Source organism: Spea bombifrons, chromosome 6 (genome assembly GCF_027358695.1).
Source record: "Spea bombifrons isolate aSpeBom1 chromosome 6, aSpeBom1.2.pri, whole genome shotgun sequence".
In the NCBI taxonomy this organism is placed as follows: domain Eukaryota; kingdom Metazoa; phylum Chordata; class Amphibia; order Anura; family Pelobatidae; genus Spea; species Spea bombifrons.
Genome location: NC_071092.1, coordinates 43,517,194 through 43,533,975, shown reverse-complemented (window position 1 = coordinate 43,533,975; position 16,782 = coordinate 43,517,194). Strand labels below are relative to the sequence as shown.

The 16,782-nt window shown below is 41.6% G+C and overlaps 3 protein-coding genes across 8 annotated transcripts; 1 reads left to right on the top strand and 2 right to left on the bottom strand.

Annotated features, from left to right (window-relative positions):
- Positions 1 to 603: 603 nt before the first annotated feature.
- TOE1 (target of EGR1, exonuclease) lies at positions 604 to 5,295 on the bottom strand. Of its 4 annotated transcripts, none has more exons than XM_053469162.1 (8): positions 5,271 to 5,295; positions 3,796 to 3,926; positions 3,406 to 3,446; positions 3,041 to 3,137; positions 2,554 to 2,712; positions 2,105 to 2,364; positions 1,676 to 1,847; positions 604 to 1,392 (listed from the first exon to the last, which is right to left on the bottom strand). In XM_053469162.1, exons 2-8 carry the CDS (start codon positions 3,904 to 3,906, stop codon positions 652 to 654), a joined length of 1,581 nt encoding a protein of 526 aa, XP_053325137.1. In that variant the 5' UTR covers positions 3,907 to 3,926; positions 5,271 to 5,295; the 3' UTR covers positions 604 to 651. The 4 variants fall into 4 exon arrangements, with proteins under 4 accessions (XP_053325137.1, XP_053325135.1, XP_053325136.1 ...); XM_053469160.1 differs by having other exon boundaries at positions 5,152 to 5,290; XM_053469161.1 differs by having other exon boundaries at positions 5,196 to 5,290.
- Positions 5,296 to 6,031: 736 nt separating this feature from the next.
- MUTYH (mutY DNA glycosylase) lies at positions 6,032 to 11,632 on the top strand. 3 transcript variants are annotated; one of them, XM_053469360.1, is made up of 15 exons: positions 6,032 to 6,167; positions 6,332 to 6,450; positions 7,107 to 7,146; positions 7,286 to 7,359; positions 7,687 to 7,728; positions 7,872 to 7,943; positions 8,261 to 8,374; positions 8,507 to 8,604; positions 8,724 to 8,868; positions 9,039 to 9,126; positions 9,744 to 9,932; positions 10,339 to 10,484; positions 10,807 to 10,977; positions 11,188 to 11,232; positions 11,337 to 11,632. In XM_053469360.1, the coding sequence occupies exons 1-15, from the start codon at positions 6,098 to 6,100 to the stop codon at positions 11,451 to 11,453; spliced, it is 1,530 nt and encodes a 509-aa protein (XP_053325335.1). In that variant the 5' UTR covers positions 6,032 to 6,097; the 3' UTR covers positions 11,454 to 11,632. The 3 variants fall into 3 exon arrangements, with proteins under 3 accessions (XP_053325335.1, XP_053325336.1, XP_053325338.1); XM_053469361.1 differs by having other exon boundaries at positions 10,339 to 10,488; positions 10,811 to 10,977; XM_053469363.1 differs by having other exon boundaries at positions 6,134 to 6,181.
- Positions 11,633 to 14,133: 2,501 nt separating this feature from the next.
- On the bottom strand, positions 14,134 to 15,395 carry HPDL (4-hydroxyphenylpyruvate dioxygenase like). The gene has a single exon (XM_053469892.1). It carries the CDS (start codon positions 15,393 to 15,395, stop codon positions 14,202 to 14,204), a length of 1,194 nt encoding a protein of 397 aa, XP_053325867.1. The 3' UTR covers positions 14,134 to 14,201.
- Positions 15,396 to 16,782: the final 1,387 nt, after the last annotated feature.

Sequence of the window (16,782 nt, the reverse complement as noted above, 5' to 3'; positions counted from 1 at the left end):
CTTCCAAAGAACTTTTTTTGTTTTAAATAAGCACAGCCTGCTTCTCACATAAGAAGCAAAATCACGTATTAAGAGCTGGATATGTCGGCATCCTACTGCCTTTCAGGTTCAAGCTTTCTGCATGCGCGCCGTCCTTCATGATCCCCATCAAACGGCTTTATACAGGAAGACTGGGATGGAGCACATATAATAAGTAAAAGATCTTTGTTGGTCAGTTGGCTGCTTCCTTAAATACCTTGCACAGTGCACCTTTAGAAGCGTAGTGCCGAGGATGTACTCCGCTTGCTTTTAATTCCTTTTACAGACATTTAATTTCTGACTTGTTCCCTGTTAATTTACACAAGGCCAATAAACAAAAGCAGAGGTCTCTGAAACCATCGAAAACACCATGTTACTTTACACGCTACAGATTATGGGCCAACGCTACACACAGGTTGTATGAAGCGCGTCTGTACTTAAGTACTTTGAGCTCTACAAAGTATGCGCAGCAGCAGCAGGGGTCAGAGCAGTCGGTGTCTCATGAAACGGCTTTGGATGACCCACTGAAAATGTTATATTCTGATTCCGGTGCCCGGTTGAGTGATGCTGTGTGTTGTACTGGGTTTTTAAACCATATTTACAAATGAAGAAATAAGGCACAGTCCCTGCTCGTTAGGAGCCATTAACCGAGATAAGTCTCAGCTTCTGAGTATGAGCTTTGGAGGACTTCGAGAAGACGCTTTTCACTATCTGCAGAGGGATATTCTTCCCACTCAGATACACTTTATTGTGGCAGTCAGAGAGACAGTCGGCTGCAGAGGACTCAGCACCTTTCTTCAGCATCCATATATATCCCATAATGTAACCAGTCATGAAGGCATCGAACCCAGCCCGGTGGGTGCCACTTTCTGAGGACTGAACCTGCTTTCCTCCGGTAGGGGCCGGTGGCTGTGGGCTACGGCCCGCTAAGACTTTGGTATCCGAGCCGTCGCTTGTCATTTCAGCACAGTCTGGCTGAGTCCCTATGCTGCCACCTCCAAGATGGCGTACATCTGGGGACTCTTTTTCTTGGCCCACCTTTGTTTTCTCCACGTGTTGTGAGGTTGCGGAACCTTTCAGCTCTTCCTGCATCTCACAGTCTGCGTTATTAGACTTCTCGTCTTGCGTCTCTTTATTTGTTTCATATTGCTGGTAAACGCCTGCCTGCTGCGGGCTCCCACAGGGCTGCTTACATGGTGGCTCCACGTCAGCTGCCATATCGCAGTCCTTGGGAAGCTCTACTGCATTCTTTCTCCTCTTCCTTTTGTTCCTCTTCTTTCTTTTGTCATCTTTTAACTTTTCATCCTCGTCAATAATAAGATCTATGTCATGGGACTGCGTGCACTTCTGCCCGTTTGGACACCACCCGTAGGCCTTTAAAGAAGAGAGAGCAATTAAAAAAAATAAAATAAAAAAAAAATTAAAAAAAAAATAGATCTGGCTTCTTATTCCTCATCTGAATAGCAACATGTAATTTTAAATATATTAATAAACATAATAGTTCCAGTTACTAGAAAGACATATAGAGCGTAAACACTTGTTTCATATGCATGTAAAATTGCCGAGATCATTGTTCTTTCTCACATTAAGTTCCCCCTGTGGCTTATGTTCTATCCAGCATTTCTAATATTTCAAAATACTTGACCCTTGTACTCACTGAAAACTTCTTGCAGATGTGCAGAGATGCAGTCTTGCAGTTATCTTGGTTGGGGTCTGGCAGGGAGCAGTGCCGGTAATCCACATAAGCCGACAGAGTTGTGGGATAGCTACAAAAGTCAACAGCCAGGTGCTTGGCACTGGAGTCCATGAGCTTGTAGTTCTCGCGTTTGCTAAAAGACAAAGAAGTAAACAGTTTGGACCTTCTTTCACCCAAAGTATACATTTTCTGGCAGTTTCTAATTATTGTTCATGAACTTGAGGGATAAAATTAAAGAGGATTTGAGCAGCTGTGCAGTGTTTTTGATAACGACACAAAGCCAGGTGCAATGAGACTTCAATAATTTCATAAATAAAATGCAATAAGTAGAAAAAGTGTTTCACACACATATACATCCCAGCATAAATTAAACAGTAACTCCCAACTCACCACTTTTTGTAAGCATACTCCAGGTAGGATGCTGTAAATCGAATCTCAAACTCCGAAGCATACTTGGTATCATAGATTCCCGCCGGGAACATTTCGGAGAGATCAGCAATGAAATTCCCCAGGCTGTCTGGGAGGTGTGCGTAGAAGCACTGATACAGGAAGGCCAGATCTATCAACCCATTGTGCAAGATCAAGGGCTTCTTAGCACGAAGCAGCTCCAGGAAGAGAGTGCGGACGCTCTGCAAGTGACGCTCGTCCCCCTGTAACAAGAGCATTTCGATAAAATTAAAAATCAGGTTGGGAAGAAATGTATTCTTTATACAGAATGTTAATATTAAAGATTGTGTAGACCAAGTATGTTGAGGGAAACCTCTGCAAGCATATAAACTACATTTCTTTATTCAAAGATATAAATACACACACACACACACACACACACACGCTAGTACCTTGTCGTTGCCCTTGTAGTACGGTATCCCCTGTGAATACTGTTTGTTGAAGTCAAAGCCATGCTGAACTAGAAATTGGACAGACTGTGGCTCTATGATATAATCCTCCATACACAGCAGCGTCAGGTTATAGATTTGGGATAAATATGTATTTTCTCCCTAAAAAAGGGGGGGGCATGAAAATGGCATTTTAGTGACACAAGAAATAAGCCCGCTGAGATACAATTCCTTCACGGAATCAAGTGAAAACCCTTATTTACAGCAACAGGAAAAATAACAAATTAAAGTATTCCTAACCCAGTCACGAGCCTGTGTTCACAATCACTGTGTGGTGGTACTTAATAAACCAATTCATGCATATAGTCTTCAACACCAAACCAGCAATTTAATCCTTGATCTCTACTCCATGCACTTGAGTCTGTCCTTAATATACTGTTCTTGTTTTGTGTATACACTATTTGCAGAAGATTCCTCTTATTAAACATACCTTTTCCGGCAGCTCTTTGAAGCAAGCGATACCCAAGGACAAAATGGACCGTGTTCTGGCAGCATGGCATATGGCCTTATACCTCTCCTCAATGCACCTAGTACATGACAGACAGGATCAGACTAATGAACAAATAAAACATGGTGAGAAAATCTAAATTACAGCTGCAGGGAAGTAAATTCCATCTTATAAAATAGAGGCTTTATTCACATAATTGTGTTTTGGTTTTAGATTAAACATTTTATTTAATATCATTCTTTAGTGAATAATCCCCTGGGATGTGCTTTGTCCATGGACTGTGAAACCTGTGTTCTACAACCCCAATTCCTTGTCTCTGATCATATCTGATGGGACCTCTTACTTACTGGTTAAGCAAACTCTTCCTTGCTCCCAGACCGCTTAATTCCTGCAAAGATAACACAAAAGTAACACAAATCAGTACAATCGCAAAAAAAACTGAAACACGGCAGGCATAAAACAAAATGATCAGTGGCTTAGATGTAATTTAAGCTAATTTCACCTCGCTGAGGGTATGGTAGATAAGTAGAACAGCCGCCCAGCAGAAGTGGTAAAGGCCAATACAATGAGGGGAATTTAGACATGCATGGGACGGGCTCTCATTAACACAAGGGCCACACAAGGGACTAAGCAAGTATTTTGGTTTTTACAGCAATACAATCCAGGCTGACTAGATAGTAGACAAGAGCCCTTGAACCTACCAAATCGTATGTTTCTGTGACAGAGCGGCTACTTACTGTGTCTACAGCTACGAAGGTCGATGTCTTAAGGGCCAGCAACATGGAAGGCCAGAGTTCGGCAAAGTTATCATTATGGACGTCAACCACAGGAACTGCTAAACAAGCCATCCTGACTTAATTATTACCTTCTGGAAAATAAAGGACAAAAAGGTTGATTTACTACAGACAGGAGGCTCCTACCCCTGGAAAGAGTTTGTCTTTTATCCAAGACCAGTCTAGCCCGTGACGTTCATTTCTCTCTTTAACAGAAATCGCTTTCATGTTCACCAAATAATTTCTCGAACTGTTACAGTACGGCTACGAGGCTTCTATATACCGACCACTCCTCACGTTTTCCAGGACACGCAATTTTCACATACGAGTTGGAAAATAATTTGCTCAGCAACCCTCCTCGGCCACAAACCGGGTTGTTTGGATAGGATCTTAAATTAGTTAGTTTCAAATTCTATGCCTTTGAAAACCTCTTGAAGGTACCAAAGCAAAGATTCTGGCGCTTTCTTGAAGCATCAGCATCTCGACTGCATCTTCTGGAACTGACCCAAAACATTCAGTGACATTGAAATCCGGAGAAGCACAAGGACCTTCAGATTTCAGGGAAAAAAAATTAGCTTTGGAGCAAATCGTGTTTGATTTGTCCTGAAACAAGGCAGATTGTGACAAAGAAAACACATTTTATTTGGCTCGTGCTGTTAGGGTCTCTCAGTAACAGAAAAGCATCAGGTTCCAGCATGACCTTTAAAATATCGTCTATCCCACAATTCCCCTCGTTCCTTAATGACCTGCATTAACCTTTTTCGCAGGAAAACACACAAATACGCTGACGCAGTCTGCTTAACACTTAGTTACATTCAACGCACAAATTTCCATACTCTCCGGCCATAGTGGAATTTGCCGCATTGTTTATCACCAAGGCCACAGACTCCCTACAAAACGGTTATTTTCCACCCGGCACTGCGGTCCATCACAAGGGAAGCCCTCCCATACAGCATGCGGGACGTATAAACTCACAAAGGGAGTAAGTTACACGTCTCACAAACTGCAAGGGGCCGCACTTCACACGCGCTTGTCAACAACGCATGAAATCGATGCGTGTTATGAAATCCATGGCCGAATGCGCCGGTCATCCTAACAAACCCATCAACATATTTACACCATTTGTTTTAGGCGGGTAAAGACAGACTAGCTTTTTCCTCATTTCTGTTATTCACCCTGAGAACCAACATGCTTTTGATTTAATATATACGTCACTTATATTATCTTTAACTATACTTAGAATCCACACAGGTTTCTGTCTATGTGCATATAATTCCTCTCAAGCTTTATAAACAACAGATTTAGGGAGGAACTTCGGACCGTGCTGGATGGCGAAGGACACAAGTCCCACGCGGCTCACATACACGTTAAGAATATTCCTGCCACATTTCATCTTTTCACGCGTTCTTTCTCCTGTGTCGCTCTTTCACACCACTAACCTCTTATTCTTCCGGCGCGCAGTGGATGACGTCAGTCAGTCGCGCGCGCACTATGCCTAATAGAGTTCCAAACTCAAGAGCCGCGGTGACACAGAGAACGCTGTGGTGCTAAGTGGCATATACGTGTAAAGAGAGGCTTGGAACGCAAATTGGAACGCATGCCACTGAATGAGTGATCCTAGCTGGGTGTGAGTGTTGTTTACATGGCAGCACGTAGCACGTGTACCGGGCAGCATAGCTCAAACTAGTATCAAGTGTCAAAAACCCTCATAAAGACCATTATGTTGCTTAATTTTACTTTTGGCGCTGTAATTAAATTCTGTAAATAATACATTTTGTTTTTTAAGGAACAAAAGTAGTTTTAGGATTGTTCTATAGGCCTGCAAGTCTCTGGGGCTGTCAGGAAAGTCAACGACCCCTTAATTTTTAATATATTTTATCATATAATTGTTTATGTTTCTTTTTTGCGCATTTTAAGCCTTGTGCCCGGTACCTGTGAGAAGCTGCACCGAGTGCCTGTGTTTTGTGATGGGCAGGTGAGTGTTCCAGATATTTGTATCGTATGAACTAAAAAGTTATAATTTAAAGGGAATCTCCCACAACATGTTTATATCCTTTGTTATTGTTTCTGCGGGTGTAAGGAATATTTGCCGCAAAAAATCTCATATATAGTAACCTTAGCGTTTTATTTCTTTGTTTTTATTTGGCTTCGCATACGGCTCATCTGACGTCAGCTCAGCCTAGTAACCACCGCTTAGCGGTGGCGAAGACCGAAAGACAATGTTGATACAACTATGCGAGTTTACTGGTTTCCTATTTAATGCAGGATGGGCCGGCCGGCAGTGAGAAGCGTCAAAAGAAAGACCCCGAAGGAGGAAAAAAGTCCAACTAACAAAGGTGCAAACTCACGAGTGAGAAGTGATGTGCTCTTGTGACTTCTAAATCCCATCAAGTTGATCTGACCTGGGAATATAGTTTTGAGTCCATATTTCATTATTTGTATACAGTTTCAGTTGGAGTGTGAGCAGTGGCGTTCGTAACATGTTGCGTTGTCATTGCAGAATGTCCTCTCAAGCCTTCTCTTTATCACTCTTTTACGTCGCTGGAGATGGGGGCCCTCAGGAAACATCTGCTTGCTTGGTATGATAAATCTAAGAGAGACCTGCCCTGGAGAACCCTGGTGAGATATTATCATAAACCAAGATGTCAGTAGTATAGAGATGCCTTACAATCAAATTAAGCAATGATCGGTTGTCGGCAGAGTTTAATATATTGTATATTGTATTTAAAGCAATATATTTAATGTCTTAGAGCATACGTTCCAACTTCTTGTGATGTGGAAAGAACCATCACTTATTTGCCTTACTTACAAAAGTCTAAGAAAAGGCTTGTCACTCTCATTCACTCGCTCTTTAAATGTCTCCCTACCTTCTGCACCAACCATTTTAATGTCCGCAGCTCCGCTTCTTCTCTTGGCTCTTCTTGTTCTTCTGTCTTCTTTCTTTGTCTGCTTCTCCATGGTATCCGCTGTATGATTCGGGTACTTGGACAAAATAAAGGTGCCTCCATTCACACCTCTCCTCCGATGGGAGGAATGGGGGAAAAGCTGTCCCTGTGATGTATTTGATGTATTTCCCTACAGGATCATCATGTATTTAGATCTTTTCTTCTTTTTTTTTATTTCATTAAGAGCCAAATATTGGGGGTCATCTTTTAATTGAGTAAATACAGTATATATATATATATATATATATATATATCTTAGAACAAAATTATATGTAGGAGTCCATTACTTTATGAGGCTATAACTAAAAGCAGTAATCCATTTTCTTCCAGGCTAACACTGAACCTGACGTGAACAGAAGATCTTATGCAGGTGGGTACACGTGAGAAATGGCACGTCTGGTGATTTTGAGGACATAAATTAATAATGCCAGGGGCAGCCAGCAGGTAACTCTTCAGATCTGATGAGACCGGGGGTCACGTCTCTAACATTTTCTCATTCTCTTGATTAGTGTGGGTTTCAGAAGTCATGCTGCAGCAGACACAAGTTGCTACTGTGATTGACTATTACAACAAGTGGATGAAGGTGAATTGCCGGTTTGGTGGCCTGTGATTGTAATTGCGTTCCTTCGTTTGAAATAACTGAATTTTGTGAGCATCATTATATGAAGAATTAGTGCTTTTTCTTTTCATGATTGTGTGTATTTAATATAACTAGGCAGTATATTTTAATACATTATGATGTGGTGCCAAAGTTGCTCGTGCTGTTTAGTTGCCAGTTTATCTGTTTATGAATGGAGCTGTTCTGGGCTCTATCCCAGTATAATGTTTACATGTTTTGCAGTAAAATTACCCATTTCTTTTAATAAAAGAAGGATAATCATGGTTTCTCTGCTTGATTTGCCTTCCTCAGACATGGCCAACGCTTCAGGATCTTGCACAAGCGTCTTTGGAGGTAAGCTCCACGTTTTTTAATAATATAAAATGTATTTATAATTTTATTTTTTATTTCTTGCAAACATCTCTAGCTGCATGGGGGCTTATGGGTCATTTGATTTCAGGCTAATAACATTGCTTACCAATCATTTCCCTGCACAGGAGGTGAATGAAAAATGGTCTGGGCTGGGATATTATTCCCGGGGCAGGAGGCTCCACGAAGGAGCCAAGAAGGTTTGTGGATGTTACAGATTTATGTGCCGTATACTTAACCCTGATATAAATTAAATGGGAATTATAACTCGACAAATAAGTGAAAGGGACAGTAAACACATATCACTTGTATACAATTAGAGTCTTAAGAGAAAAAGACAATTCTAGCCATGTAATTTACAGATTTTAGGCAAAACTTCAGTGCCAGATTTGTGTTTTTTACTCTCATTGTGTTGTTACCTTTCCTGTGATCAGACATTACTGAAAACCGTCAAACATTCACAGAGAGCATGACATAGAAGCCTCTCCATGAACCGTTTTTCTTCTGCTCGCTAAAGGTAGTGTTGGAATTAAAAGGCCAGATGCCCCGGAGTGCTGAAGAACTACAGAAGCTTTTGCCAGGAGTGGGAAGATACACCGCAGGGGCAGTGGCGTCTATCTCCTATGGACAGGTAAGCTTCTACCTACAGGTAGCTTTCTGAAAAACAATTCCCGTGGTTCTATGACACGGAGGTTGTAGGTTGGCTCCCCCAAAGCTAATGTTTGAAGAAGCCTCTTGCATGATGGCGTCGGTGTCTCTCCAGGTAACGGGTGTAGTAGACGGGAACGTGATCAGAGTTTTGTGCCGACTGCGTTGCATAGGAGCGGACTCGAGCACCCCTGCGGTTAGCGACAGGCTTTGGTGAGTTCCGGAAAGAGCCCGTATTCTGCTGAAAACATACAATATGCTTTACTGTGATTCCCTTGGTCTACACTAAAGAATACTGCGGGTTTAATCTGGCTTGGTTTTCTCTAATGCAGGGAACTGGCGAATGAGCTTGTTGATTCGGAGAGGCCTGGCGATTTTAACCAAGCCATGATGGAACTCGGGGCAACAGTGTGCACCCCAAAAAAGCCCCAATGCACGGACTGTCCCCTGCAGAGCCTGTGCCGGGCATATAAAAAGGTAAGTCTGTATAATGAAATGTGGGCGTTATAGCTTACACCTGCACACCATACACTTTCCAAAAGCATTTTATTGTTGTTGAATGAGTTCATTTATTTAAATTTGTGACATCAGAAGAGGACTCTGTATGTGCCGATCTTGCTGCCAAATGACCCTCTTATGTGTTTTAGGCAGAAATGGAGTCCGCATCAGCCGCCAATAAACTTCTGAAGGGGAAACCAAACCTCAAGGCTGAGATCCGAGATATAGAGGAATGCGGTGAGGGCTGACGGGAAGCTGCACAATGTCTGTCGTTCTCCGCATAGATAGGGTTTACTTCACTAAACAAGGAGTTTAAAGGACATTCTCATATCACCCACCTTACTGAGCTAGCCCCAGTAAGCTTCTTCTGCAAGAAGGGCTTGGTTGCCCTGTATAAAGCATAGTTAAGTCACGTCACTGATTACTGTATGTAGAGCAAGCCCAGCCCGTCACAGTTGCTGAACCTAATGGAAAATATATTTTTATTATTTTATGGTACAAATATTAATATAAGTGCAACTCGTGAGATAAGAATTACTTTGTATTCTGTTTACTTTTTTTCTGAACAAATTCATGGATAAAAAACAAAAACTGTCTGCGCTTCTCACCCTAATAAAGTTGGCAACAAATATATAAACATAATATAAATGAGCTTAGCGCACCGACATTGTTCTTTTCTCTGCCTGTGGATAAAAAGCATGAAATTTAAAAGAAAACAAAACAGAAAATGTGTAAATTGGTTTAGTCTACACAAATGAAACTGGCATTAAATATTAGGAAATGTACTAACCTTATAAATAATTTTCTTTTTTACATAAAAAGTAGCTGGAGATTTTTTTTGCTTTTGAACGCAGATGCCCCTGGTTCTTGTGCCCTATGCTTGCCTTCATCCGATCCCTGGGACATAGCCCTCGGAGTGGCAAATTTCCCCCGCAAGCCTGCCAAGAAGGCATCGCGCATGGAGCGGACGGTAACCTGCGTGTGCCGGAGACTGGGAGAAGACGGGGAACCTGAATATTTGCTGCTACAGAGACCCAGCTCAGGTGAGTTTGGTGTCTGTAGATGAAATCAGGTATTCTATGTGAATCCAATGCAACTAAGTGTTTAATACTACTGTTCCACCTACTCTGCGTAATTAAATACTAAATGCATCATTCCTAGTACAGGTATAATTATTTCATCACATAAAATGTTTTTTTCCACTTAATTCATAAGTCGTGATACGAAAGGATTGTTGCCATGGAAATTCAAAAGGCTTCTTAAAACTTTCATTGTTTCAATTTTCTTTTATACGTATGTATGTATGTGTATATATATATATATATATATATATATATATATATATATATATATATATATATATATATATATATATATATATATATATATATATGAATGTATGTTTTTATTCTGCAGTTTATTTTCCCAATCCTTGTTGTTTTGATGCAGGGCTCCTGGCGGGGATGTGGGAATTTCCCAGCATGCTCTTAGAGAAGGATCACGCCGAAAAAGATCGCAGACACGTCATGTGCAGGCGTCTTCAGGAGGTCACTGGCCACGTGGTATCATTGAAAGAGATACAATACGCAGGCGAGGCAAGTGATCCGTAAAACATGCTGAGGAGCGCAGGAAATAATACGATAATAACCTGCATAAGAGGAAATATATGGAGGCAACATGTTTGGTGTACTCCTACATGAAAGACCACTAGCTTTCCCGGCAGTTGTTTCTCTTATTGATTATTTTCATGTATTGGTAAATATCTCTGATATAAAAGAAATCTTCTTAAGAAAATTATATATTGCCCCAAAACAGCCTGGCATCTGCCCCCACTCTCTGTACTCCACCTCGTCCATCGATTTGTCAAGATTTCTCCCCGCTGATAAAACAAAAATGATTATATCTTCTGTCTTGCAGGTAGTCCACATATTCTCCCACATCCATCAGACGTATGTGGTCTATTTTCTGTCCTTGTGCCATCGCAAAGCAGACATCTCTGTTAAGGAGGAAGAAGGCGAAGGACCGGCTACTCGCTGGGTTACCAAGAAACAGTTTCAGGCATCGGCTGTCTCCACTGCCATGAAAAAGGTAAAACAAGAAGAAACGAAAAGCCGCTTTGGGAATATGCCAAAAGCTTCCAGTGGATGACATGCTATTTGCCTGGAACAGAGTACAAATGTATATTGCAATAGGGTCCTGCCAAAATTATATACATGCAGCATTTCTGTCTTCCACACTAGACAGCGGTTCTTGGAAGTTACATTTTTTTATTCTAATTTATTTTTATTTTTTGGACAGGTTTTTAAGTTGTGTGAGAATAAAATGCCTGACTCCAGTAACACGGTGAGTAGAGCTTAACGGTTCCAGAGACGGCCTGATTTCCTGAAGGATCATAGACATTAAGGCGGCTGGAGGAATCCCAGTTTTATTCTTTTTTTCCCCCACAGTCAAGAAAACGCAAGAGGGACACCGCCGACCTCCCACCGCCAGGGGGCAGAATAAAAACCGAGCCTGAGAAGCAGACGTCCATACAGATGTTCTTTAAACCTGCTGCCAAAAAGTGACCGGTGACCAGATGTGCTTTACCAAGACGAGGACTCGGGCGCGATTGGCTGCTGCCTGACAGCGGACTGTGAGCCGGTTTATGGGTCTGCATTGTACTAACCTCAGGCCAGACTCCCAATAGCTGGATGTAATAGATCTTAACGTATTTTTGCTTAAGTCAAAGGAAAGGTCATGTAACTCAACAAAAAAAAAAAGTTTTACCTGGAAGGCAGCACATTGCGCTATTAGTTAGCTGAGATTTTAATGGACTTTTACATGTAATTTTGTTTTGATGAACTTATTACAAACAGTCCTTTTGTTAACTTACTGATAACATGATCGTTAGGATCCAAGGAGTCGTTCACCAAAAGCTGGATACTCTCAGGTCGCATTCCCCCGTACTACTATTAGCTTGCAGTCAAAAGAGCTGAGTTAAAAAATAATAATCTTAGACATAATACGTCGGGCCAATTATAAACTGAAAAGGCACACGGGCCGGCAGCAGTAAGCATGCGCGTGAATCCCAAAGCACTCTGACGTACAGCTGCATGATCGCGTTACATGTGTATTTCTTTTATTGCTCTTGTCCAACTAGTCCATTTTTATAAATTGTATATATTTTTTAACATAGCTAAAATTTTGTATTGAAAATAAATACGATTGATTTTGTAGGCTTGTTTTATTCTGACCCCGTAACATGAATAATGGTCATTCTAATTGGTATCGGGTACTTTGCTGGGGTTTCTTTCTTTATTGAGATTGCAGCAGGCCGGACAGTTTATTTGATACAGAGATACGGGATTAAAACCATTGATGTGAGGACAGAGAGGTACCTGGTTTATACCCCGTGTCGCTTGCAGGAATGGGGTAAGCAGGGAATATATATACTTGCCGCAGGTCGTGTTCTATCGTATAGTAGATACAACCAGAAACTGAATATTTTGCCTGGAAAACACCTTCACATATTCGGGTCACAAAAGGGTAAAAAAAAAATGCAATATTATACCCTCTCTACAGTTGGGAAGACAGAATGCTATTAATATACGATAATTTGCCAGGTATCTGAATTTGCGGCATCTAAAAGTAACGGCAGCAAAGGGATCACAAGATCTCAGGAGTCGGATGGCACGATGCAAGTTTTGTAGATGTTTCCCTTGGAGCAGGGTTGGGTTTTTCCCTCTATGTACATTGATACATATAGCTGAAAGGTTAGTTCTAGGCTGGTCATGACTTGCTCTCTCTACCAGACGTCGCGTCAGATGTAGGCTTGTAGCTGACAATTCGTTTTCGACATCCTTGCTGGAATTTAGAAATTCTTAGTAATGCGGGAATAGACTTCATGAACTTTTGTCCTCAACATACCTGCAGATAGCTATTTCCGGCACCCAAACAGTCATACTTAGTATAAGAATGTATTGAATGCTGGAGGTACGCTGCAGATTGCGTCTCATCTCATATTATTATCTTATGCGGCCAAACCGGACAAGACGAAACAAAGTGGACGTTTTCTTAAATTTATTTAACCAACAGCCAACTATAACATACGCAGTAACAATGTGTTATTACATGTTCCCACCAACCCACAGCACCAAGTTTACTTTTTATTAATAAATGACAATAATTATTAAAATATTAGTTTTCTTGGGGTGATGTAAGTCAGGGCTCCAGATCTGCTTCAAGTTTCTGTGCGACACTTGGAGGTAGTTTCTTTGTAGCAGCTAATGATGCTCGATGTTGTAAATGGGATGGGGTAATCAAGCAGATTCTGGGGAAATATTCTCTCTTCATAGCCGTACAGAGGTCCTTTATCACTCCTGTGTTCCAATGGCACGTTGTGTTCGCTGATCCAAGTTTGTTTAAAAGGCTCATCGATTGTTAGAAAACCCCTTTTGCAATTATGTTACAGCTAAGTGACCCCAAACTTTTGATCACACTCTTGGTCTCTGTATCGCTGAGTGAAGAAGAGCTCTAAGATATGATGTCATATGCCAGCGATGCAGAGACCATAACCACAAAAAGACAGCGGGACCCCCGGTTGCCCCTTCCTAAGAAAGGCAGCCCTGAACCATAAAATGTGGGGTTTGTAAAAAGTGACACTAAAACGTTGCTAGTAAATCATTGTTGGGTTACTTTTTACTCTAATATAAGATGAGAAATCCTCATTTATTAGTTACAGTTTGGGTTTTACATGAATCCTCTGCACAGTCCCCATCCTTTGGTGAAGCGTCGCTCAAAAGGCTTTGTATTAAATATCATTTTTTGTCCATATGGGGAAAGAGAAAAGCTCTAGTAGGAGCCCGGCGGGTATTTGTGCTGACATGTTCTGTAAACAGACAATGAACACATTCTAAACTGGAAAGCATACAAGTGTTCTAGCTGAGAATGATGAGAGTTGTAGTGCACAACAGCTGAAGGACCACAAATTCTCTTTTCAAAGGATATGAGGCACTTCTATCGTATATATAATCTGTTCTGTGTTTATTATAAAGCATCTATAAAAAACGTAAACGTATATATTAAAAGAAAATAAATATATATATATATGCACCTTCTGGATTAATTACAACGCTACAGAAATTGGTGCTCATATCATGAAGGAGTCACTGACCACCAAAGCGAACAAGTTACAAAAAAACAGATACATTATAAAACCCCAGCCTCAATAGGTAGAAGAATACAATTTGTGGCTCAATAGTTTGATACTGAAAGGGTTAAATACAGCCCAGGAGAAACATCAGAGCATTTTTTTTATATCACACGTTTATATATCAAACTCCAGCGGATGATTTCTCTTCTTGTTCCGTCGGGTTTGAACTTTCCATCAGGTCCTGTAGGGAGCGCCACAAAGCACGGATATTTCCCTCCCCAAAACCTTCCGCTCCCCTGCGCTCAATCAGCTCCAGGTAGACGGAGTCCTTGCTGAAGAGGGGCTCGGCGAACACCTGCAAGAGGAACTTCTTGCTGGGAGTTGTCACCGACTCCGCATCCTCGGCGGCAAAATCCAGAAGAATCCCAAACTTTAAGAGAAGATCAGGCTCTAAGCCGACACCGCGCATTTCTTCCTGCTTCGTGGGGTCTGAATAGTAGGACGAGGGTTGACTAGCAAAGCAGACCCCTTGTTGCGCCATAGAACTGGCAGCCTTGAAGATATCCGGGGTAAAGAGGCCCACGTGCTGAATGCCACCTTTTTCGTGATGTTGAAGAAACTGGTCTACCTGGTTTATTCCTTCCTGCGGCAAAGATTCTCCCAAGACAAGCTTGCCGCCTTCCCTGAGCCCCGGACACTCAATGGTGGTCAACCGAAGTCCCATCCTTGGCCCGCTGATCTCAAAACCTTTTTCCGGGTCCTCCCATTGGCGGAGCGGGAAATGTTTGTACCCAAAACAACGCTCGTACCATTTTATGACGTGTGGCGTGGTCCCTCTCGGGCAGGCATAAGTCACATGGTCCACGTGCGTCATGTTACTATGAGCCGCGAGGTCATTGACGACGTCTAGAGTCTGGAACCCGGGCAGGAAGCCGTCTCTGTAACGGGTACGGTCAATGAGCGTGTGTTGGACGTTTCCAAGCACGGATTTTATCACGCAGAACGTTACAGAACCGTAGTCGTCGTGGAGTTCTTTTGGTGGAACTAGAACCCGACATCCGTTACCGATCAGCCACTGGCAAAAACCCGGCACATCCTCCACCTCGAAGCTAACATTGCAGGCTGTGTCTGGGGTGGGGAGCGGAAGAGCGAAATCATAGAGCAGCGATGAATTCGGGGGGTTCTTCCGACTGTTTTCATTCACCATAAACACAACTCCTCCATTCCTCAAAGCCACTTGATACGGGCTCCCCCCGTCTAGACCTCGTGCAGCAAACGGATGAAACTGGTACTTGGCCGCCAGATCTCGGGTCACTTTCCGGGCGTTGGATACTTGGAAGGTGATGTGGCTGAGCCGGATAAGGCGAGAAGCCATCCTAAAGGTTTTGGTGAAAACGGTCTGCAAGAGAAAGAAAAGAACATTACAAAGCTTCCTACATGACATCCATACCTGAAGAAAAGCAGCGGCCGACTGCAATGTAAATCAGGGGAAAGATGCAGAGTTTTTGGGTTCCATGTCAGCTTTGATTAATAATCTCAGTTGGTATGAAATTGTAATATATGCTTTACTCTACCAAGGGGGTAGTACATAAGTGGAAAAGTCTTCCAGCAGGAGTGGTAGAGGTCAGTGGCGTCTCCAGCTTTCATATTTAAGGGGGCACATGGGGGGCCAGGGACCAAAGTAGGGGGGCCAATTATAAAACGGTACATATACACTATATATATATATATATATATATATATATATATATATACACACACACGTTAGACGTGCATTTTTAACTGCATAATATGCACTTATCTCTTTGAAGTAAAGGCTGTGATTGAAATATGATTTCAAAATAACAGCTAAACTCGCAGTTATTTTTCATTCTTTAATATTAGCCTCTGCTGACAACATATAAATATTAGACCCTGCTGCCGATATATAGAAATATTACACCCTGCTTCCGATATATATTAATATTAACCCCTGCTGCGGATATATATTGATATTAGCCCCTGCTGCGGATATATACTTATATTATACCCTGCTGCCGATATACATAAAAATTATACCCTGCTGCCGATATATATTAATATTTGACCCTGCTGCCAATATATATTAATATTAGCCCCTACTGCCAATATATATTATTAGTCCCTGCAGCCAATATATATATAATTACCCCCTGCTGCCGATATATATTGATATATGCCCCTGCTGCCGATATATATATAAATACTAGACCCTGCTGCCAATAAATATTAATATTAGCTCTTGCTGCCACACTGACTGCAGATCAGGGGAAGACAGTGAGAGTCAGTGCAGTGTTCCCTCCTTCTGACTGCACCGTGACATTGAGAGGTCCTCTCCCCTGTAATCATCCCCAGAGTCCCTTTGTCCCCTCATTCACTAAACCATACCGCTCTTTTACTTACACCCTGTAGTTCAGGTATAGATCAAATAAACAACACATGGAAACAGCACACGCAACTGAATGAGATTAAAAAAAAACCCTGTATTTGCAGGTATACATAAAAAATGTATGGAAACTTAGCCGATACAGATCAACAGAATTTGACACACTATTTGACATCCAAACAACTATAAATCATTCTTTTTTATCACATTATTAAAATCCCAGAAATCAAAAAAGTTAAAAGGCGCAAATAAATTGAGGAGATTAGACATAATGGAATCAAACATTTGCTACGGCAAACATTTTTAGATGAAAAAGTTTTATTCAGCGCAACAAAACAGTGATAGCATTATTCTTAAC